We start from the raw sequence: 23592 nt of genomic DNA on the forward strand, positions 1-23592 counted from the left end.
ACCTGTGGCTGCTGGGCCCTCTGGGTCCTGAAGACCTGGGGCAAGAGACAGAAACCAGAGATTGGCTTTGGACTTGAATCCCAGTGTGCCCCTGTTGGCAAGTTATTTTAACTCTGGAGGCTTCAATTTTTCCATAGAAAAGGAGACTACTGATACTTGCAGCACCCATCTTTTTTTTTTTTTTTTTTTTTTTTTTAGTTTTTGTAAGGCAATGGGATTAAGTGGCTTGTCCAAGGCCACATGGCTAGGTCATTATTAAGTGTCTGAGGCTGGATTTGAACCCAGGTCCTCCTGACTCCAGGGCCAGTGCTCTGTCTACTGTGCCACCTAGCCGCCCCAGCACCCATCTTTAAGAGTGGGTTGGTTCAGTTCTTTCTTTGGAATTGCAAAAACCATTTTTTTTCTCTCAATTACACAGAAACAAACATTTTTAACTTTTTTTTTTTTAAATTTTGAGTTCTAAGTTCTCTCCACTCCTTTCCTTCCCCTCTCCCTGAGAAGGTGAACAGTTTGATCCAGATTATGCCAGTGTGGTCACACACAGCCTTTCCACATTTGTCTTGTTGCAAAAGAAAATACAGCCTGAAAAACAGGAATGATAAAGAAGACAAGTGATCTGCTTTGCCCTGTGTCCCCAAACCGTGTGTCAGGCACCTTCAGTGGGCAGGTGCCGGCTTCTGATTGCTGGGGGTGAGGATCTCTCTTCTCCTCCCCCTCCCCTTGGCCGCTGGTGACTTAGCTGGGTTTTGTTTCAATCCCATCAACATTTATGAAGCACCTGCTGTGTATCTGGCCTGCACTAAGCCTGGGGCTACAGAAAGAGGCCACAGACTGTCCCTACCCTCATGGAGCTTCCAGGCTAATGGGGGGGGACAGCCTGTGAGCCGATCTGCCCAGAGTGATCTAGAGGCGCATGGTCGGATGGGAGATCATGAAGGGAGGGGAGGCCTTTGGTGGCATCATTCAGATTGTGATGTTGGTCGCTGGGTCGCCTAGGCAGCCTCTGTCAGCCTATGCAGAATAGGGGTGCTCCATGGTCTCACAGGCAGCCTTTCCCCCCTCCAGGTCAGAAATGCTGTGAGCATGTGTGTGATGGGATCCAGGGGAGAGACCCTGGGGAGAGGAGAGCGCCATGGCTTGGTAGGCAGAGAGGCCTCCCAGTGACAAGACTCAGCGCCAGGCCCTCCTGTGGCTCCCCTAGAGCAGGGCTGAGTTTCTTCTCCTCTTTACCTATGAAGGCCATTCCCTCTTAACGACCAGACTGGCCTGGCAATGGTTTTCAGGGGCTTGAACTCATGTCTGGTCCTTGGTCAGGTCTGTGAGGGAGCGAGAGAGCCACACCCGGAAGAGCTCCAGCTCCTTTGACGTGTCCTCAAGCCCCTCGGTGCAGAGCCGCACCCTGCCGCCGGAGGAGGTGAGGAGCCAGGCCTCAGATGACAGCTCTCTGGGCAAGGGCTCCCACATCCTGATGATTCCCCACACGCACCTGCACCAGTATGACGTCAGCAGCTCCCTTGGCTACACCAGCACGCGAGGTCAGTCTGGGGCACTGCCATGACTGGCCCAGGTAGCGCCGCTGGGCTCAGTGGGGTGGGGGCATGCCTCTTGGGCACCTTCATGTCGGACCTTATATCACTTCCTGGGATTTCATTGGCCAAGAGCTCTGGTGGAGTCCCCTCTGCCCTGCGGATGGGCATCACTGTGAGATAGTGTCAGAGGGAGCCTCCTGGGCTCCTGGGGGATAGGTGATGAGAAGTACCTGGTGCCTTCCTGCCCTGTGGCTCAGGCAGGATTTGAATTTAGGTCTCCCTGACTCCATGGTCAACTCTGCCCCTCTCACCATTGAGACCATTACAGTTTCTCTGGCCTTTATTCCTGGCTCGTTGTATTCCCTATTATCTTTCTGGCACTTCTATGTTGGGAAGACTCGATTTTTGTCTGGGAATGTACCTTGCTCTTCTAGGGTCTTGGTCTTGATTTCCACATCTTGGCTCTCACTCTGTTGATGGGAGTTGGTCAGTTGTCCCAGGGGTCCACAGGGTCACTCATCCCCACCTTGTCCATGGCAACCCACAGATGTCCTGGAGAACATGATGGAGACCCAGCAGCGGGACTCAAGTGCGCCAGGGAGGTTCCACGTGGGCAGCGCTGAGTCCATGTTGCATATACGTCCCGGCGGCTACACGCCCCAGCGAGCTCTGATTAACCCCTTTGCGCCATCTCGCATGCCCATGAAGCTGACATCCAACCGGAGGAGGTGGATGCACACTTTCCCTGTGGGTAAGTCTGAGGACAAGGATGACAGCTGGCCTCTGCCCGCCCAGCCCCCAGGCCCCTTTCTTGTCCTGTAACTCTGCCTCCTTGTGGTCCTTAGACCCCTGGGCTGACTTTAAGAAGAAGCTCTTTTGGGGTAGCTAGGTGGCTCAGTGGATAGAGCACCGACCCTGGAGGCAGAAGGACCCGAGTTCAAATCCAGCCTCAGACACTTAATCATTATCTAGCTGTGTGGCCTTGGGCAAGTTACTTAACCCCATTGCCTTGCAAAAGAAAAAAAAAAACTAAAAACAAAGCGGCTCTTTCGAACCTTCTCCCCAGTTGGCAGTGAGGGACTCTGGAGATGGGGTGGTTAATGTGCCATCAGGACCTTGAGACACACACACACACACACGTGGAGATCCGGACCAAGAGCATGCTGATAATTCACTAGAGTATAAGCTTCTTGAGGGCAGCTTAGGGGGCAGAGGAGGGGTATGCTGGTTGGACAGGCGTAAGGCAGAGCTCTGGCAGAGAGGAGCCCCACCTCATGTGGTTGGTCATGTGTCTCAGGTCAGGCCACAGCCCCTCTTTCCCCCTTACCACGCAGGTCCTTAGGAAAGGGGCATAAGCTCCCAAAGGCAAGTGGAGACCATAGGGGTGGTCATCCCCTTTATCACTGATCCTGAAGCTTGAATGGTTTCTCACCCCTTCCCTGTCCTCAGGTTCTGCCTGTGACCCAGGCTCAAAAAACTGGGGGTGGAGGTGACACAGCTGAGGGCCCCAAGGCCTCTGGGCCAGTTTGTTCTTCCTTCTGAATCTTGCTGCAGGCATTGTTTTGTGGGTGGACTGTTCCCTCCAATCCTCACCCCCCCTCTCCAGTCTGAGTTCTGCCTGTTGGGGTCATCTCCAGGCACTACTCCCGCTTTGGGCCCTCATTGTGTGGGTCTCACTTCTACCCCTTTACTTTCTATTGCACCTGAAGGTGGGTGCTGCTGGGCCATTCCCTGATGCACCTTCCCCTGATGCTGTTGGTACTTTCCCTTCCTCTGGCCACTAGTTCTTGTGCCAGGCCTCTGCCCTCCCATTGTCTCTTCACCTACCATTCTCATGGGGCCCTCAGCTCCTTCACCCTGGCAGGCCCCTTTCCAGTTATCTTTCTTCAGGGCCACCTTGCCCTTGACTCCTGGAATCCTTTCCAGTTTGACCTTGCCCAGTTTGGTTTTTGTCTTCTGCTTCTTCCTCTCACAGGAAGGCCCTTGGTTTATCCTGGGACAATTTGCACTCATTGGAAAGTATTTTTTTTGTGGGGGTGGGGGTGGGAGATGGGGGTGAAGAGCAGTGTGCCACAGTCACATCTGGAGGATTGGTCAGAGTTGAGAGAGGCTGGAGGTCAATTAGGAGGCTGGCATGGTCAGATGACTGGATGATAGTGCCCCAGGCCCAGTCCAGCCTGGGAGCAGTGTCTGTGGGGATGAGGATTGGGGAGCCAGGGAGAGAGAGGAAGGAAAAGTGATGAACCTTCATAGCTGATTAGACAGGGATGGGGTCAGAGGTGACCTGAGGGATCAGGGAATGGCAGTGTCCTCAAGAGAGATGGGGGTGCTGGGAGGACAGGTGACCCAAGGGAGAAGCTGAGTGAGGCAGGCCAGGGGAGATAAATAGCAGAGAGAGCAGTGGGGGCCGGAAGAGTAGCAAAGAGATGGACACAGAACTGGTCAGAACTTGGACTTGCTGTGGAGAGAAGAGATTTAAGCCCTTGGCATTTGAGTAGATACATCACCAGGAGAATGGGGCTGAAGGCAGAGCCCTAGGGAGCATCTGCCCATGGCCAGAGGACAAGAGCCCCAGGGGCACCTTCCTGGGGCCAAGGACAGAGACCTGGGGAATCTCTGCCCATGAGATGGGGGAGTGGTTGGTGAACCAACAGAGCAGGCCTAGGAATGTTTAGGAAGGTGAAACTTAATAATTTTATTGACTCAGGTAAGAGAGAGTCCTGGTGGGGGCAGGGGTCATTGCTGACAGAACTCCAGGGGGGCAGTGGGTAAGAAAGACCCCGGGCTGCTGGGGAGGAGACAGGAACTCAGGGCAACTTTGGTAGAGTTTGGGGCCAGAGATGACTTTACATGGAAAGGGAGTGATCTAGGAGGAGGGGGACGAGGAGAAGGGGCCTAAAGGCTCTGTGGCCTGCCCAGGATCCACGGACTGTCTGTCCCCCAGGGCCGTCTGGAGAAGCCATCCAGATCCATCACCAGACCCGCCAGAACATGGTAGAGCTCCAGGGTAGGGGGCAGCGGGATCCGACTCACTCATCTGCAGAACTGCTGGAACTGGCCTACCATGAGGCAGCAGGAAGGTGAGGGTCCGGAGGGGGCGCCGGCCCCTTGTCTGAGCATCGGGCTTGGGCTGAAGTGACTCCTGTGGCCCCAGAAGCAGCTGAGCTTTTGGAGGCCAAGGGGCCCGGGGACCCAGGGCAGGCCTACCCCAGCTTCTGGAAGCCTCTCTCCAATCCCTCTTGTTGTTCAGTTGTGTCTGACTCTCTGGGACCCCATTTAGGGTCTTCTCAACCAAGATCTTGGAGGGGTTTGCCCTGATCTTTTCTAACTCATTTACAAAGGAGGAAACTGAGGCAAGCAGGGTGAAGTGTGTTCTCCTTGAGGTGGATGCTCCCTTCACTGGTGCTTATTGCACTGCCTGCCCCCAGCCTGTAGCCCCCCACCGTGGTCTGTGGGGTCCTCCCTTTATAACCAGTCCACCTTCTCATTTCTTGGAGGACCCCTTTGTCTGGGGCCTTGCCCTTAGTTCTTTCTAGGTCGGTGCTGTCTCCAATGCGTGCTGTGATACTTCAGGGAGAGACTGTGGTCCTCAAGGACCCTTTGGGATTTCCCTGGGGTCGGTGAACCCTCTTGGCTCTCCTCCACCTCTCTCCACCTTCAGGGACTGTCTAGGGGAGGGATGTGTCTCTGGGTGGATGAGCATGAACCCTGTCAATGTCTGAAGAGGCATGATTGGTGGGGGTTGTCCCCAGAGAGTTGGGAAGGCCGCCAGCCTCTGTTAGTGACAGGGATGTTGGTAGGACTGGTCAACCCTCAGAGAACTTCCCTCAGGGATGCTGCTCTCTGAAAGGCGGGCCAGGCTCTGGGCCTCCTTGGTGGTCCCCAAACCCTGCAGGGTGGGAGGGGTTGGCTCTTGTGGGAGCCCCCCGGGCTGCTTTTTGTTCCATCACTGTGTGAATGGCAAGCTGAGGAAAGAAAGCAGTGCTTTCCGTGGCCCCTGTGCCCAGCCTGACAGCTAGCCCTCTGCTCTCTGCAGGCACCTCCCTTCCCGCCAGCCTGGGGACGGCACGTCCTTCCTGAATTTCAGTGGCACAAACGAGTTTCCTGGCCGCCTGGTCAGCAGCAGTGGTGCAGGTAATTGGCCCAGGAGATGACGGAACTAGGCTTTGGTGCCATCTGTGACTATCTTTAGACTCTGGCGCCAGCTGAGGGCTGACCCAGTTAGCTGTGGCCCTCTAGGATTAATGGGGCTTGTAAGTGGGCCATGAGGTGTGTTCTCTGAGTGGGAGCTTGGGTCCTGGTGAGACCTGGCAGGGGGTTGGCAGGATCCAGTCTACTTGACACGGCAGGCCTCCTGCACCCCCCACACTGGGTAGAGGGCAAGAGGAGGCCGCGGCCTGAGAGCCGAGAGAGGCAAGATGGGAGACGAGTCAGCGCCCACTTATTGATCACCTCCTGCTGACGGGTATGTGGTCAAACCCTGGGGCTGCAAAGAAGCCAAGGACAGCCCTGCCTTCAGCGAGCTCCTAGTCTGATGGGGAAGACGGCATAGAAACATCTGGGGACAAACAAGCTCCAGGGGGCTCAAGATAGGGAAGCCCTAGAATTATAGGGACCAGAAAAGGCCCCTGGAAGAGGGAGAGAGCACCAGGGGTCAGGGACAGCTAGTGTAAACATCCGGAGTCTGGAGACGAGGAAATGCCAGGAAGCTGGTGGTGCCAGACTGAAGAAAAACTGGTGGTGGTGGTGGAGTGTCTCATGTCAGAGGATTAGAATGGGGAGGTGTGGGGGGACTTAAAGTTTGATCCCCAGAGAGGGAGCCATGGGAGTAGATTTAATGGGGTGGAGGCCTCAGATGGGCAGATCTACTCCATTGTGGGAAGGTCACTGCCCGAAATGAGAGAACATAGAATGGAGACACCTGTGGTACCATCTCTAAGTAGAGATTAGGGAAGGGTCAGAGTAGAAGTAGTGGTCAGGGAGGGAGACCTTGGGATGGATGACGACCGGATCCTGGGGAGCAGCATTGGCTATGATGGTTGTGTGCTGGATGGGGCCTTGGCTCCAGACCCATATAAGCCCTTGGTTTCCTGGGCCCGAAAGTCCACTATGAGGCAAGAAGCTGATCCCAGTTTCACCTGGAGGGTCAAGAAAAGAAAATTTTTCCCTCCAAAGTTCACCTCCTCCTCACACCCCCCCACCTCCCCCAGCCCCCAGATTAAGAACTAGAGATTTCCTTTTGGTCTGGCTGTTCAGCCCACTTTGGAGCCAGATTTTAGGGCCTAATGGAGACCAAGTGGCACAGCGGACCACCCTGTGGTCCTGTAAATACTGTGAGGTCTCCTGATCTATACGCCAGTAATAGCTTCCTCTTTAACAAACAGGCCAGCCCCCACCATCCGGGGGTACTCAGTCCTGTCCCCCATCGTGGAATGCCTCATCCGGGGCTCCTTGTTCCCCTTCTGTTCAGGGGCATCCCTTGCACCCTTTCTGGGGCCACTGACCCCACCTTCCCACCTGAAGTCACCAAACAGGGTGCAGTTGGCCAGGATTCCCAGTGGACACCAGGTGGCAGCAGAGACAGGCAGCATCTCCATCTTTAAATGACCACTGAGGGAGAATTTTTGGTTGGAGACAAAAAAAGGGGTAGATGGGCAAAAGAAAGGCTGTTTCTTTTCTCCATTAGCACCCAGTTCTGTTTGCTGGGGTCCGGAGGCTGGGCTCACTTGGGAGCCAGGGAGAAATTTCATATTCCCTTTAGAGAGTGAGGACGAAGGCCCCAAAGGTCACCCAAGTGTGCCGTGGCAGGTAGCAAGGCTCCTGGGTCAGCCCTGTGTCCCAGACTAGGTAGATAGGGTGGCCCCAGGGATAGAGGACTTGTGGAGCTCTGGTGTCCAGCCACACTATTGGGAGGATACTTTTGACATCCCCCTGACGTCCAGTCTACAGATTTGGCCCACCAAGGACCTTGAGGTCACTCAGCCATAGAGATGAACTCTTGTGAAGGGGGAGCCCAGGCTCTTCTCTTTAGTACTTTGTCACTTCAGGATAGCGAATCGAAGTGACTCCCCCTTGCCTCCGCTCCCTCTTCTCATCCCAGCTCTACCCCTGAGGTTGAGTCAGCCCCCCCCCCCCTTACACTTCTCCTGGGGTAGGGGCCAAACCGGCAGTAAACGAAGGCAGCTGGCAGAATTTGGAGCTGGCTGACTGTCCCGACCTGGAGGACTTCTGCCCTAGTGTCACTGTGGCTGGGGGTCTCCAGGGGAGGACCCTGGGGCTCTGCTTGGCTGTGGCTTCGGCTTTTTAAATTTTTTAAAGAAGTTATTTAGATAAAGGTTCATAGATAATACTATCCAGCATTTCTACAGCTCTTTGAGGTTTGCAAAGTACTTTGCATGTTATTGTTTCATTTGTCCTCTCAACAGTCTGGAGGTAGAGGGTGACCCCATTTTTCCAGATGAGGAAATGGGGCTGACAGAGGTTAAACAAACTGCCAAGAGTCACAGGGAAGCTGCATCTGAACTCAGGTCTTCTTGCCTCCAGTGCTCCGTATAGCTGGGCTATGCCGTGGGGTCAGGAAGATCTGAGTTCAAATTCAGCCTTTGACTCCAACTAGCTGGGGCAGCTCATTTATCCCTGTCCATCTCAGTTTACTCAGCTCAGAATAACCGTAGCACCTGCCTTCAGGACTGCGTGAGGACCACGCGAGATGGTCTTGTGTAGTGCCAGGCCCAGGGCATGGCCTTTAGGAACACCAAGGGTCAGGATGATGGGACTGTTTGTCGATACCTGCTCCATCTCCCAGCCGCTGACAGAGGGAAGACCCCAGTTAGAGAGCGTTTGTAGGCATGTGGGTTGGAAAACCAGCCTCACCCAGACAGGGTTGAGACATTTGTCTGAGGAAATAATGTGGGTTTAGTGGATGTGTGTGCGGCACACTTGTGTCATGGGACAGGCAGCGAGGCTCCTGGGTCAGCCTGTGTCCAGGACCAAGTAGATAGGGCAGCCCCAGGGATGGAGGACTGGTGGAGTTCTGGTGGCCACAGTTTATTGAGAGCCTGGCCAGCGGCCGGGATGCTGGTGGACGGTGGAAAAGTTGTTGCAGGCTCTCGGAAGGTTCCGCCTGGAGGGGAACCTGTGCTGTGGAAGGATGGACGTGGTGTGCTCCTGGGTGCCATGGGGGACGTTGTGCTGAGGTGCCTCTAGGCTTGTTGGCCTGCTTGGGATGGGGCTTTGGGTGGGGTAGGCGACCACACAGCAGGTGCGCCAGGAGGGCACTGTGGGGGTATTTCTGGGCCAGAGTCAAAGGCCTTTCATGCTCACATTCTGTCCTTCTGTGTGAGGAAGATCCTAGCTTGGTAGCATCTTGGAAGGAGACCCAGGAGAGAAGGTGCAGTCAGCGCAGATTTGGCATGGGAGCACTAGGTCTGAATCTGCCCTGATGTGAGACCCCGCTGGACCTCTGTAGAAGAGGGGGTGGTCTCTGGCCTCTGGGTAGACCTCAGGTTCCCCCAGTGCCTCGAGCACATCACATTATCCTAAGAAAGAGAGGCGTGGATTTGTGTGTTGGACCAAGTGGAGGCCTTCCTTCACTGCAGGGGCCAGGGTTCGACCAGTGGTGACATGACCCAGGGACAGCTCAAGTCAAGGCTTGAGAGCTTTGTATCTTCTCTCTTCGGGGGTCCTGGATGAAGCCCTGGCCTTCAAACCTTGGCTGGAGGTGCTGTGGGGAGGCGAGTTGGCTGAGAGAACCCCTGACCTGTTACTTTGTGGTCTGGGTGTCATGGGTCATTTAGCCAAGACAACCAGGGGCCAAATGTGAAAGATTGCGTTTCCATCTGGGCAAAGGGGGGTGCTTCAAAACACGAGTAGATGTCACCCTCCCTGCCTGCTTCCTCCCCCTTCCCGATGTCCCTGTTGTTCATGGGCGTGGGCTCCACCATGAGCCTAGGGTGTTGTATTTGGCTTCTCTGAGGGATCTTACTTGAAGGATTGGGGGATTCCTGGCAAAGGAATTCCCTCCCCCAGCATCCATCTCAGCTCTCCCATCACTTAGTAGGTAAGTCTACAGGTAACGAGGTTCAGCAAGGTTAAGTGACTTGCCCAGGGTCATGCAGCCAGAATGTGTCAGAGGCCAGATTTGAACCCAGGTCTTCCTGACTGTTTATTTGTTCAACTGATTCATTTCCTTTCTTGGGCAAGGTAGAGCAGAAAGTACCTGGGTCATGCTCATGCTGAGCGGCAGAAGGACCAAGAAAGACAACCTGTGTCCTCAGGGGGCTTATGTTCTAATGAGGGAGGGGAGACAGGATTTAGTTTTTAAGACCATGAAATTTGGGCCTCCGGGTTGGGGGTAGGGTGAAGGTGGGGGCCGGACATGGCTCACGTCTCTCAAGTGTTTCTCCATCTTTCTGTAGGACCCAGGACCCAGAACAGGGAATCTATAGAAGACAACATATCTGCCTCTTCAGACCCAAGTAAGGGGGGACAGCTTGTCCAAGAAAGTGGCCAGGGCTCTCTGGGGAGGGGGAGCCAGCTCAGCTTGAGGGCTGAGAGGGAGAGGCCGCTTCTGTTCTGTTGGGAGGAGGAGGAGGAGGAAAGAGAAGACCCCCGTCCTCATCTAAGGAGGGGATGAAGCAGAGGCATTTGGGAGAGGTGCAGACTGCCACAGAGCTGAGTCTGGAGGAAAGGGACTGATGTGGCTGTGGCCCCCATCAGAGGGAGTTAGAAATGGGCTTGTTGGAAATGTTGAGATGCTTAGAATTTCTGTGTTGATGAGGCCTTTCTTTTTTTTGGTTTTGGTTTTGGTTTTGGTTTTGCTTTATTTGCAAGGCAGTGGGGTTAAGTGACTTGCCCAAGGTCACCCAGCTAGGTCATTATTAAATGTCTGAGGCCAGATTGCAACTCGATTCGGTGCTCTATCTCTGCTCCACCTAGCTACCCCCAGAGGCCTTTCTTCTTGTCCTTGTTATGGGTCTGGATTAGGCCCAAGGACAGCTTGGCATCAGACCCAAGATCTTTGCTTTCCTCTTATGGGGAGACTGTAGCTGACGCCCCTTGCCTTCACGCCCTGATGTCTTCCTAGCAGAAGACATTGGTGAAGGTTCCAAATGTGGTCAGTGACCACCCTGGGCTGGATGATGGAGGGGTCCAGAGCCAGGTGGAGGTGAGGTCTCTCCCCTCAGGGAGCATATGGTCTCCTTAAGTGGAGTTAAGAGGGACAAAAAAAGACCCCCCCCCCCAGTCCCATCCATTGAGAAGACCTTGGCTTCCAGGCCCTGGGGCCTAGGACGACCCAGCTCTGTCTGCCTTCCCCCTGATGGGGTGGGGACTGGTCCTCCTCCAGCCTCCTTACCCTCCTTTGAGGCCTGTCCTAGGACCTGCTCTGGAAGGGACATCATAGGGCTCCCCAAGGTCTCGGGAGGGAAGGAACCAGAGAAGTGTCCCACAGCTATTGGCGGGATTTCAAGCCAGGCCTTTGATGCCCCAGCCCAGGTTCTCCCTCTGAGCCCTAGCCTGCTTTGGGAGCTGTTGAGAGGATTACAGAGTGACACCCTATGGGCTTAGCAAGCTCCTTGGGGAGGAATAGCAATGCCGGCCTCTTGTGTGTTGTCAAGGGTCCACTTGTTCATTTGAGCTTCCAGAGGACAGCCCTCAAGGAGGTAGTGTCTTCCCCAGAGTCAGTCTAGATTTGAAGTGTTGGGGGTGGTGGTACCTGAAGGCCCTCAGGACCCCATGGACTTTGTTGTAGCAGTTTGCTGGGGAGGGGCATTCACAGAGGGTGCTTCTCCCAGTGCTCATGGAGCCATTCAGGCTGGCGCTTCCCGATGGCCACCCGTGCCTGTCTGAAGCGTGGGCCTTTTCTGGAGCCCTGAGCATAGACATTGCTCATTTTTGTTCCCATCTTCTGGATACAGGGCTCATCCTCATCTTGAGCTGCTAGCAAGGCATCCTTGTGTCTGAAAACTGGGGGCTCTGTGCGAGTCCACTTGGCTGAGCCCTTGTGCCGGGACTGTCTGGCCCTCCCCCTCATCTCCCATCCCCTTTCCTTTCGGGTCTGTCGCTTGGGTGGCTGCCTCTGCGATCACTCCTGTTTATGCTCTGTCCGCCGCTTCATCCAGAATCTGGCTGAGCTCTCCTGCGGCCCTGGCCGTGGCCCGCCTGCCCGTTCCTCCGCTCTTCTTTGGCTTTGGGGACAGCGGCGCCCACCCTGCCGTGTAACCCGCCAGTCTCGCGGCTCTCCAGCTTGTGATTGACCGATGACATTGAAGATTAGCTGTGCATCCCATTGCATGATGGGATCGGATACGCATGTGCACTGCCCTGGTTAACAAACTCTGTCTCTCTCTCTCTCTCTCTCTCTCTCCCTCCTTTTTCCTCCCCCTCTTGGCGACTCGACCCTCTCTTGCTCCGTTCCTTGTCTCCCTCCTCTCCCCATGCCCCAAACGTTCCTTGTGGGGGAACCCCCGCGACCTTGGGCCCCGCAGCAGTTCTGACGCTGTCTGCTCCCCCTGTAGTGCCAGGCTTCTGTTGCACAGTCGGAGTGGACTGGAAGTCTCTCACTACTCCGGCGTGCCTCCCCCTCACCACCGACTACTTCCCGGACCGCCAGGGCCTCCAGAATGACTACACCGAAGGCTGCTATGATCTCCTCCCAGAGGCCGACATGGACAGGTGGGTGGCCGGAGATGTGGAGTTTCTTCAACTTTGGATTGTCATTCCTTAAAAAAAAGAAAATGATTGTTTTAAAGGAAAAATTTTCATTTTTTACTAATACCCTTCCCCTCCCATGACCCTTGGAGGCACTGTCCTTGTGCCACACCCTCACCGGTTGGCCCTGGTTCCTGGCTAGTATGCCCCACTCTGCTCTGGGAGTCCCCCACCTCCAGCCAAGGAGGGAGGCAGGCTTTCCTTCCCCAGTGCTCCCAGGGGTGTCACCAGTAGTCACTGGTCAGTTTACGGAGCAGATACCTTCCTGCAGGGCTTTCCTTTATTTCCTTGTAGATCTTGATCCTCAACAGTCCATCTGCGAGGCTTAGAGAGTGAGCACCTGGATTGTCCACCTCCTTTAACCTTACTCACCCCCCTGTACAGAGAGAGAGAGAGCCATCCAGAATAGGAAGCCAGCAGGGTCCATGGGGGGTGCCCCCTGTTCTCCCTCCCACATCACCCTGCCCCACTATGTTGCCAATGACGTGAATCTGAAGAACCCAAATGAAGCCCATGTTGTGAGCGATGCCTGCATCTCCCTCACAGACTGAGGGCATCACAGTTCAGCTGTGGCAGGGGCTGCCGGGCCTTCCTGACATGTCACTCCTTTGGCTGCCACTCCTTCTGGGTATCCCAGGACCTTGCTCATTGCTTGTGACTGATTATGGTCAAGGATCCCGAGTAATAAGAAGGGCACGTGTCTCAGTGACCCAAAGGCCACTGTGGCCAGGTCTGCCCTCACGGAAGCTGGGTTGCTGAGCCCTGGCCATACAGCCATGCCACGATGGGCTCCAGTGGGGCAGCCCCTTTGGGGATAATGCCTTGGAGACAGGCCTCGAGGTCTGCAAGAAGTCTCTGGGTACCAATGGTGCCCCTTGAAGAATGGCACCAGAGGAGCGCAGAAATGGCCTGGCCTCGCAGGCCAGCCAGGCTCACTCATCTCCTGGTCCTGCTTCTGCCTTGGTTCTCTGTTAGAATGGGAGCTCCCTGAGGGCAGAGTCCGTCTTTCTGACAGCTCGGTCTCTGGTTCTAGGAAGGCCTCAGCTGTGCCCCGATGTGTCTCTACCAGCAAGGACCTTTGCGGGCATTGTTCAGAAAAGCTAAGGAAGAATGCAAAACCTTTACTATTAATTCACAGAAATTGGATTTGAGGCTTCCCTGGAAGCGCAACAGAATCCCCAGTTCAGTCCCTTTTATTTATGTTTTTAGGTTTTTGCAAGGCAGAGTGGCTTGCCCAAGGCCATACAGCTAGGTCATTATTAAGTGTCTGAGGCCGGATTTGAATTCAGGTGCTCCTGACTCCAGAGCTGGTGCTGTATCCACTGGGCAACCTATCTGCCCCTCAGTTCCTTTTAGATCTGCTTCTTTTCTCCTGTCTAGAGGCTGCTGGTGGCCCGATAGAACGAAGGATTTGGAATCAGGGAGACCTGGGTTCCCTTCCAACTTCAGACACTTACTAGCTGGGTGACCTTGGGCAAATCCTTGACTGCAGTCTGCCTCAGTTTTTTCAACTGTACAGTGGGAATCTGGACAGCACCCGCCTCTCAGGGTGGTTGTGAGGATCCAGTGAAATGATTTTTATAAAGCACTTTGCTGACCTCCAGGTACTCTGTTGGGTTGGCTGGTGTAGCCATGGCTAGGGTGTCCTCAAGTCACCATTTGGGAAGTTGATACATGTATTCAGTGGGTTTTCTTTTTTTTAAAATAAATGAAAAATGGAGTTTTCCAACAAACAGAGTCTGGATCACCATCTAAATTTAATTAAATTAACTATGTTTACCATCTATATACATAATTAATTTTAGTTTCCACCTTTTACTAACTTCCTAGCATTCAGCTAAGTCTTTCCTAGATATTACAGTGGCTAGAGCACTGGCCTTGAAGTCAGGAAGGTGGGAGTTCGAATCCAGCCTCAGGCACTTGCCACTTAATAGCTGTGTGACCTTGGGCAAGTCACTTCACTGTGATTGCCTCACATCCAGGACCATCTCCAGTCGTCCTGATCCATATCTGGCCACTGGCCACAGATGCTCTAGAGGAGAAAGTGAGGCTGGTGACTTAGCACAGCCCCCCCACTCAAATCTACTTCACATGCTTGTTATGGCCTTACCTCCCTGATGTCATGTCTTTTTTGAGAATGAAGGACAAGCATTATTATTATTCCTATTATAGCATTCATCTGGTCCTCCTTTTCCACTCTCAGCATAGTCTGTGTGTCAGTTGGTTGCTGAAATGAAGAATAGCTGCCTGGGGTCACCCAGGTCAGAAGGGGAACCTGTGCCCAGAGCCCCTGGTCCAGGTCAGACTCTGGGAAAGGGCGGTGGCCCTGATGTCCAAAGAGCTCAGGACTGTTCCTCAGAAGCTACAGGACGTTGCCCCCCGCCGAGGCCTGACCAGGGAGCCGCTGCTGCCCTGACAGGATGACTGTGTCTTTACAGGAGGGATGAGGAGGGCATGCAGATGACTGCCCAGCAGGTGTTCGAGGAGTTCATCTGCCAACGTCTCATGCAGGGCTACCAGATCATAGTGCAGCCGAAGCCACAGAAAGCCAACCCAGCGGTGGCCCCTCCCCTGAGCAGCAGCCCCCTCTATAGCCGTGGTGAGTAGTACCTGGTCTTGGCCCCTCCCCCTGTCTGTCTGTCTGTCTGTCTGGCTATCTGTATCTCTCTTGGTTATGTTTTCAGTTCTCAGTACCCTCTTCATTATGGGCACTTGAGTATCTCTAAGCTCCCTTTGTGCCTGGGGGCCCAGGGCCTCTCTTTCTGAAGAAGCCCCTCTGCCACCTACCGCACCCCCCTCCCAAGTCTTGCTGGTGGTGATAGGTGGTGGGGGCAGGGCACTCTCTGACCCTTGCCCCAAAGCTAGAGAGTCCCCTGCCTTTGATTCCTGCCCATAGGTCAGAGCTGGTCAGAGGGGAGTGAGCCCTGCTGTCAGCTTCCTTGTCCCATCTGATCTGAGCAGTCTTGGCCCACCCTTACCCACAGGCCTGGGAGGCTGTCGTGGAAGGTTATTGGTCTCTTTTACAGTCAAGGAAACTGAGGCCTAGACAGGAGATGACATTTACCTGTAGTCCCATAGCAAGTTGCTGGCAGTCAGAGCTCACACTTGCTTACCAGTTTGGGGTTCCTTGCTCCCCCTTGCAGGTAGCAGTGAGGTAAACTGGTTCTCTGTGTGTCTCTTAGCCATCCCTTGGATCATAAACCCTCTGAGAGCAGGACCTGTGGACTGGAGGGGTCCCCCAGAGCCAAGCAGAGGATTCTGTGCTTGGAAGACACCAGGGTTTGAATGAATGAAGGCTAACTGCTGGGGTCCAGCCATGTCACCTGGTACTAGGGAGTGGGATTGGAGACTGAAAGGCCACAGGGGCAAGACTATGAAAGGTTTGTTTGACCTGAAATAAGAGGCCATGATGGCCCGCCCCATCCCCCCAGTCCCCAGACTGCAGGTTCCCTCCTGGTCAGTCTGTTGGCAAATCCTTCCTGGGCACTGACAACTTCTTCACCTTTTAGATCTTGGAGGTCCTGACCATCTTCTAGCAAGTGAACTAGCCATCTGGGCTTAGGGCCTTTTTTTTTTTTTTAGGTTTTTGCAAGGCAAATGGGGTTAAGTGACTTGCCCAAGGCCACACAGCTAGGTCATTATTAAGTGTCTGAGACCGGATTTGAACCCAGATACTCCTGACTCCAGGGTTGGTGCTTTATCCACTGTGCCACCTAGCCGCCCCGACTTAGGGCCTCTTAACAACACCCAGCATGACAGGGTCAGGAGGAGACCATTTGATATGCGTGGCTGGACAACGCTCTTCAGATGAAAATTCACCCCGTGCTGACTGCTCTTAGTATGCGGTCATTCTCCCTGGCTTGGGGGTCTCTTACGTGGTCTTGAGCTCCTCACATCCCTCCATCTTGCCCTTGGGAATCTCTATCTCCCTCCTGCATCCTCTTATCCTCATCACCTGGTGCCTTGTCTGTTGGTCATCTGTGTTGTGTCTTCTTCTTCCAATGAGACGTGGCATAGTGGATAGCGCAAGATGGAGAGTAAGGAGAATTCCCCTGACCCCCCCACAAACATAAGCTTCCTGAAAGCCGGGCCTGTCTCACTTTTGTCTTTTAATGCTTGATGACTGATGGCCCTTTTCATTCCTCCGTTCCAGAACCAGAGTCCCCTCCACAGTCTCCTAGACCAGTGAGCCTCAGCCCATGTTTGAAACCTTCTTGTGTGTGTGTGTGTGGCGGGGGCAATCCCACTGTAGCCTAATCACCCCCTCCACCTTGGGATATGGACAGCTTCTCCTTCCATGAGAGAGGCTGCCCTGGGCCCAGCAGCCTCTCCCTGTGACTGCCCCAAGTTCAGAGACTTGATGACAGCTCTCATGTCTCCCCCAAAATCTTACCTTCTTTTAGCAGAACATTTCCAGTTCTGCTGCTCATCCATTTGGGCCCTGACTCCATGACTCTTCCCTATCTCGGCTGCCTCTCCTAGACACCACTGGCTTATCCCTGCCCATCCTTCAGCTGTGGTCTGTGAGGTTCTCCCTAGGCCTTGATGCTAATTAAGGGAGCCTCAGACTTCTGATGGACCCTCCTGACTGTCCTGTCAGACCGTGGGCTTGCCACCTGCCTGGGCCTTGACACTTCCCCTCTCTTAATAAAGGGAGACTTGGACTTCTGATAGACCCTCTTGACTGCCTAGATGATGGCTGACACAACTTTGGGCCTTCCATTTGTTTTTTTCAGACAATCCATTCTTTAGTCCCCTCATGCTTGATGTTGAGGATGCAAAGATCTGAGGGCAATGGTCCCTGCCCTCCCAGAGCTTCCATTCTACTAGGAATGAAGCAAGGGCAGGATGTGTTAATACAAGTATAGACCCAGAAAATGTAGGACGAGGGGAGGAAGTGCCTTCTGGGCTGAGGATCTGTTAAGGGCTTGTGCTGCTCCTGAAGGGAAGGAGGGAATCCAGGATCCAGAAGAGGTAGGCCGGACTCTCAACTGTTGGGAACAATCTTGAGAAACTGGGAGATGGAGCTAGGCCCTTTGGCTGGAATAAATTGTATAAAGGGACCATTTTCTGAAAGATCTCTGGGGGCCAAATATGTCCCTTGTTTTGTCATTGGAGCTAAGATAGAGGCTGAACAAAATTTTGTAGAGGGGCAACAAAGTGGCATAGTGGGGGAGAGTGCTGGGAAGCAAACCTCAGTCTCCTCATCTGTAAACTGAGCTGGAGAAGGAGATGGCAAAAAATCCCAAATGGGATCAGGAAAAGTCTGACACAACTGAACAACAGACAAACAGCAAGGGAGGGGTGGGGTTGGGCTAAGCAGTCTCTCTGAACAAGTCTGTACCCAACTCCCATCCGACACACTGAGATTTGTCTCAAACAGTGATGTCATTTTGATCTTTTTTTTTTAGTTTTTTTTTGCAAGGCAATGTAGTTAAGTGACTTGCCCAAGGCCACACAGCTAGGCCATTATTAAGTGTCTGAGGCCAGATTTGAACTCAGGTCCTCCTGACTCCAAGGCCAGTGTTCTATCCACTGTGCTACCTAGCTGCCCCGATTTTGATCTTTGATAATGAAGGACAAGAACCATCCAATCAAGGGCAAGTCCATGAGGATTTGTTAATCCTAACTTAACTAGACTGTACCAAGCACTTCAAAAACATAAACATAAGCAAGAAGAAAAACAGTCTTTGACCTCAAGGTACTTCCATTCCTGTGGGGAAAGTCATAGCCTGAAAAGGGGAAGGATGGACATGAGAGGAGCAGAGAAGGTCCCCATGATGGAAAATCTAGCAGGTCAGAGCCAAGCCAGAAAGGAACCATGATTATTGTTGGGCCAGAGTGGGTTGGGCATTCCCCAAACTGGAGATGGTGGGAAGGACCATGCCAGGGGAAAAGATAGCTGCCACTTGCTGAAGTTCTTTCATCTCTTTCATGATCTGTTATCATGTTGGTTAATATTATTTTTAGTCTAAGGGTCTAAGATTTCGCTTCTTGCCTTAGAAATAGTCATTCAAGTTTCACAGGAAATAACTTTCAGGTATGATTTTTTTGAAATTTTGGATTTAATAAATAACTTCCCTTAAAAGAAGCAAACATTTCCACATACAGAATAAGACAGGAAAAAGATTATACATGGAATTAAATCTGTTAGTATAGCTTGCCTTAAAAAAAAGTCTAGGGGCAGCTAGGTGGTGCAGTGGATAGAGCACTGGCCCTGGAGTCAAGAGGACCTGAGTCAAATCTGGCCTCAGACACTTAATAATGACCTAGCTGTGTGGCCTTGGGCAAGCTACTTAACCCCATTGCCTTGCAGGAACTAAAAAAAAAAAATTCTGTAACAAATTCATCGTGTTACTTTCAAAGCTGTCCTGCTGGTCTGTGTCTCCCTCTGAACTTCTACCTTTTCTTTCCAGTTTTGAAAATGCTTCAATAACCCTCTTTTGCATTTTTTTTGGACTGATTCTTCTCTCCATTTTTGTAGCCACATCCAATAAAAAACCAAAAAACACAATTCTTCTAACAAATACATAGAATGAAATGAAATAATGCCCATATATCTGCCATATCCACAAACGTCTTATCTCCTGCTGTATCCTGAGCTCATCCCCTCTGTATCAGGAGGGGGTAGGAGCATGTTTCTTCAGTGGTCCTCTGGAGTGATGGGTGATCATTGCATTAATCGGAGTTCTGAAGCCTTTCCAAGTTCTTTGTCATTATTGTCCTGTGGTTGTTATAAGAATCATTCTCCTGATTCTGCTTGTGTCTCTGCACTGTCCAAGTCTTCCTCGTTTTCTCTGAATTTGGTAACATATTCATTTCCCACTCCTTTCAGTGCTGGGATTAGGTCTGTTTCCCCATCTAGAGTTAGAGGAAACTCTTTGGCTTTCTATTCTCCTTTTAGGCCTTGTGTCCCGAAACCGCCCTGAGGAGGAAGACCAGTACTGGCTGAGCATGGGGCGCACTTTCCACAAAGTGACACTGAAAGACAAAATCATCACCGTCACCCGATACTTGCCCAAGTGAGTCGTTTGGGGTCCCATATCTAGGTGTCCCCCTCACTAGGGGAATTGATGATGTGCTCCTGATTGTGGGCCAGGGCTGGGGGTGATTGTGGACTTGGGTGGCTCTCTGTGCTTAAGGGATGCTTTGGTTTTCAGGTATCCCTATGAGTCTGCCCAGATCAACTACACCTACAGCTTGTGCCCCTCCCACTCGGACTCAGAATTTGTCTCTTGCTGGGTGGAGTTCTCCCATGAACGCCTGGAGGAATACAAGTGGAATTACCTGGATCAGTACATCTGCTCAGCAGGTTCTGAAGACTTCAGGTGAGCAGTAGCCTGGGGCCACAGCTGGAGGGGGCTTTCCTCTGGAGTTGCCAGCCTCTGCTACAGCTGGGGAAAGGGAGGCTTGGTGGTGGTTTTGTGTGTGTGTGTGTGTGTGTGTGTGTGCGCGCGCGCACGTGCACGCATGTGTGCACCTTTTAGCCAGTACTCCCTCTTTATTTTAGAAGCTCCTCTTTCCACACTCCATTTATGAGAATGAGATCATCTCCCTCCTTCCTCTCCTTCCACCTTCTTCTGGTGCACCTCTCTTTCTTGTTCTTCCATTCTTCCTTTGAGATCATTCCCCCAGGCTCTCTGTCTAGTTATGGTCCCCTGCAAGAATCCTGGTGTGGATCAGATTCTGAGACCTCCATAGGCTATCTCTCCATGTGAGATCATAAACAGCTGAACCTTGTTATTCCTTGGGATTGCTCACTCACATTTATTGTTTGGTGCACCCTGGACTCTCTTAAGTTTGCTTGCCCCATTTTCTGCTCAACCTCTCTGGTGCTTGATTATCTTTTCCTTGCCATCTCCCTTATCTGTTCCTCTGTTTGTTCTCTTGTAAACTAAGGCCAGTTGAACTAGATGGGTGATATCCCCTTTGGCCCTAGGACTTCTAGCACCTGTGTCTACATAAGGGTAGGTTCTTGCTTGTGTGGCCATGAGGATGATGCTGGTTCTTTTCCCTGACTCTTGATCCTCTGTAGTTTAATTGAGTCACTGAAATTCTGGAGAACGCGCTTCCTGCTGCTCCCAGCATGTGTCACGGCCACCAAGCGCATCACAGAAGGCGAGGCACACTGTGACATCTATGGGGAGAAGCCGCGTTCAGATGAGGAGGAGTGGCAGCTCCTTGATGGCTTCATCCGCTTCATGGAGGGCTTGAACCGCATCCGACGGCGCCATCGCTCAGATCGCATGATACGTGTGAGTTGGACCTTCCATGTGGGAGAAGCCTCACCCAGGGTCTGGCACGGTTTCTTCCACTAGGTTCTTAAATGACTGACTGGGTACCCCCGCAAGCTGCCCAAGATCTGGTCCAAGAAGCTGAAATGTGTCCTCTGGAGGACTTCAGCACTGATTCTGTGACCACCTGCCACAAAGGGATCTCTCAGGGGCCTTTCCTTCTCTTGTTCAGATCTTACAATTGGGGTGTCACCAATGTTAAGAAGATAGAGATAGATGGCTCAAGTTTGTTAAGTAGAAAGACGAAGATGGGGGGCATGGGAGTAGGGGAAGAGAGGAAAGGAGAAAGACAAGAATAGACTGCAATAGACAGAGACACCGGTCTTTCAGCAGGGCAGGGCTTTCCTCAACCCAGGGGGGGATGATTGGTCTTTCAACCATACTCACAAGGCTCCCTTTAGAGTGTCTGGGGATGACAGACTCCAAGAAGTGCCTCTCTACTAACATTCTTTCCCTCTCCTCTTTCCCAGAAAGGGGCTGCCATGAAAGGTTTACAGATGTCCGGCCCACTTCCTGCCCACTCCCTGGAGCCTGCGGGCCCCCCGGTTGGAAAGAAGGGGACATCGGCCCTTTCAGCTTTGCTAGAGATGGAAGCCAGTCAGAAGTGAGTGTGGGGCTCCTGAGGAGCTGGAGATTTGGAGTGGGGAAGGCTTTCCCTCTCCTTCTGGGAGGGATGTTGAGCAGATGACTTGAACCATGTCTTCTAGTTGCAGTTATGCACTCTCCCAGGTCATTTCACTGGAGTAGTCCTGTCTCAGGGCATCAGAAATGTCTCCAGTTGCCTTTTCTGCTCTTTCAGCCCCCAGAAATGTCCATGTACCAGAGGGGATTTAGCCCTTTAGAATAATCACTCCTGCTTAGATGGTGACCCCTTTCTTCACACCAGAGGACCTGGGGCAGATTCCCATTTTACAGATATAGAAATTGCCTGCACGTGATTAGGTGACTGGCCCTTGGCCATAAGCAGCTATCTGAGATCATAATCCAGGACTCATGCCTCAGCCCCCTGTAAGTTTCCTGTGATCCTTCCCCTTTAAACTCTGAACTTGGATGGACTCCTACAAGATCTTGGGTCCCATGGTGGACTGTTTCAGACCTTTGCCCCTCCCCAGGACTCCATTGGCCAGGCCTTTATTGAATAGTTTCTCTCCTTTGGGGGTTGGATAACAGTAGTCTGACCCAGCCCTTCTCATGGAGGAACTTGGCTCAAGGTGGGAAATGGGGTCTGAGCCATCAGAAAGGCAGCAGTCAGTATAGGCTGGTTGTATCATAAGTATCAGGAGTGTGTGGCCACTTCCTACCGGTGTGACCTCCCTGAAGGATGGCCCGAAGAGTGCCCAGAACACTTGTGGTGGTTGGTTGGGATCTGCTGTCTCTGAGATGTGGAAGCCAGATTCCTTCTTGTTTCTGATCCTCGACTTTACCTGTCAAATGGTGATGCTGATGCTGCTCCCCGGCTGCCTTGGAGGCTGTATTGTGAGGGTGTTCTATAAATAGGAGGCTGCTGTCCTTGGAGTGGGGGAATAATTAGGCAGAGTCGTCAGGGAGATTTGATGAACTGGGCCAGGCTTGAACGAGGCTGTGAAGGAGGGACAGAGTTGAGAGAAAGTTGGATAGAAGCTGTGAGGGAAAAGAAGTTGGAGGTAGTGGATGGTGCAGTCTGCCTTTGAGGAAGGTCTTGCCTTAACCCCATGGTGGGGGGGGTCTGGTGGCTTGGGAGCTACTTGGGGTTCTTGAAGGGCTCTTGCCAGCAGCGCCAGCTCCAGTGGGTTCCTTTGTGTTGGGAAAACTTCAGGCACAGGCCGGGCCACAGGCTTCCTCAGGGCCAGCTTAGCTAAGACTGAAGAGGTTCAGTGCTCTGTGGGCACAAGGTTGATGGCCTCAACAGTCTGAGAAATAATACAAAATGACCTCAGTCATGGGGGCATCCTACAAAAGCTACAGAACAGGAAGCCAAGGAGGCTAGAGTCTCACCTCTTGTAGAACCTCTGTGGACATTCCCATAGAAGAGGGTACTTTATGTCATGAGGCCATGGGCAGCCATCTTTTCAACACACCCATAATGGAAACCATGAGAATATAATCCAGGTGCTTGTAGACCGCATGCAGGCAGACCTACCACCTTGTGACGTAGCTGTGTTTTGACTGCTCACGTCCAGAGGATGACTTCCTGATGTCGAGCCAGAGTCGGCCCCTTTGCGCCCCTTCCTCTCTGGGTCATTTTTCCTCCCTGCTCCAGTGATAGCGATCATACCCTTGCTCAGGCCACTCTTCTCTGGCTCGCCATGCCTACTGCAGGGCCTTTTCTGAGAAGTATGATGTAGATTTGCCAGCCAGTGGAGCCAGAGGAGCTGGATTACAATCCTGATGCTGCCATTTAGATCTGTATGACCTCAGGAAAATCCCTCCCTTCTGGGTCTCAATTTCTAAATCCTCTGTAAAACGAGGGGAAGAGGGTGGCCTTCCAGGATATTTGCTCTCGTGACAACAGCAAAGATGGGTTTGAGGTGAGAGAGCAGTCACAGGTTGTACTGGGATAGCTGCACCACAAGGTTGGTTCTGTTGTGTATCCCCAGGCCTTGGGATGTTGATGCCTCTTGTCAAATGATCCTGCTTTTGAGGAGGTGGCAGGATCCTCCAAGGCAGGCAGTCCCACTCAGACCCTGCTGAAGGGTCCCTAATGCTGAACTCAGCACACTCAGGTGTCCTCTGTGCTGTCTGGGGAACTTCTACCAAGGCTGTTTGAATCTGCAGGGCTGGTAGGGAAGAGGTGCAGACTCGGGGTTGGGCCTCTGCAGCAGAGATTAAAGCCAGATGGAGCGATGGTAGAGAATTTGTTAAGTCACCATCCAACCTCATGATTACCTTCTGGAAGAACATTGGTTGGTGTCTGGCCTGGAGCCAGCAAGACTCAAGTTCATTGTGGCTTTAGACTTACTAACTGTGGGACCCTGGGTGAATCCATCTCTGTTTCAGTTTCCTCATCTGTATACTGGGGATAATAATTTTACCTACCTATCAGTTGTGAGGATCAAGTGAAATAATAATAGAAAACACTT

At 52.6% G+C, this 23592-nt stretch overlaps 1 protein-coding gene across 10 annotated transcripts in view; it reads left to right on the forward strand.

The window, feature by feature from the left end:
- The window catches only part of DEPDC5 (DEP domain containing 5, GATOR1 subcomplex subunit), a 114187-nt gene that overhangs the window by 63103 nt on the left and 27492 nt on the right, over positions 1-23592 (forward strand). For 5 of the 10 annotated variants that reach the window (XM_074206415.1, XM_074206414.1, XM_074206418.1 and 2 more), the window contains 11 exons: positions 1315-1535; positions 2077-2280; positions 4474-4609; positions 5566-5663; positions 9947-10006; positions 12017-12203; positions 14678-14838; positions 19144-19261; positions 19400-19567; positions 20275-20494; positions 21004-21137. In XM_074206415.1, the coding sequence (XP_074062516.1) occupies positions 1315-1535; positions 2077-2280; positions 4474-4609; positions 5566-5663; positions 9947-10006; positions 12017-12203; positions 14678-14838; positions 19144-19261; positions 19400-19567; positions 20275-20494; positions 21004-21137 (1707 nt within the window). The remainder of the gene's footprint in view (positions 1-1314; positions 1536-2076; positions 2281-4473; positions 4610-5565; positions 5664-9946; positions 10007-12016; positions 12204-14677; positions 14839-19143; positions 19262-19399; positions 19568-20274; positions 20495-21003; positions 21138-23592) is intronic. The other 5 variants (XM_074206417.1, XM_074206420.1, XM_074206421.1 and 2 more) reach the window with 3 other exon arrangements.

Source organism: Macrotis lagotis, chromosome X (assembly GCF_037893015.1).
Source record: "Macrotis lagotis isolate mMagLag1 chromosome X, bilby.v1.9.chrom.fasta, whole genome shotgun sequence".
Taxonomy (NCBI): domain Eukaryota; kingdom Metazoa; phylum Chordata; class Mammalia; order Peramelemorphia; family Peramelidae; genus Macrotis; species Macrotis lagotis.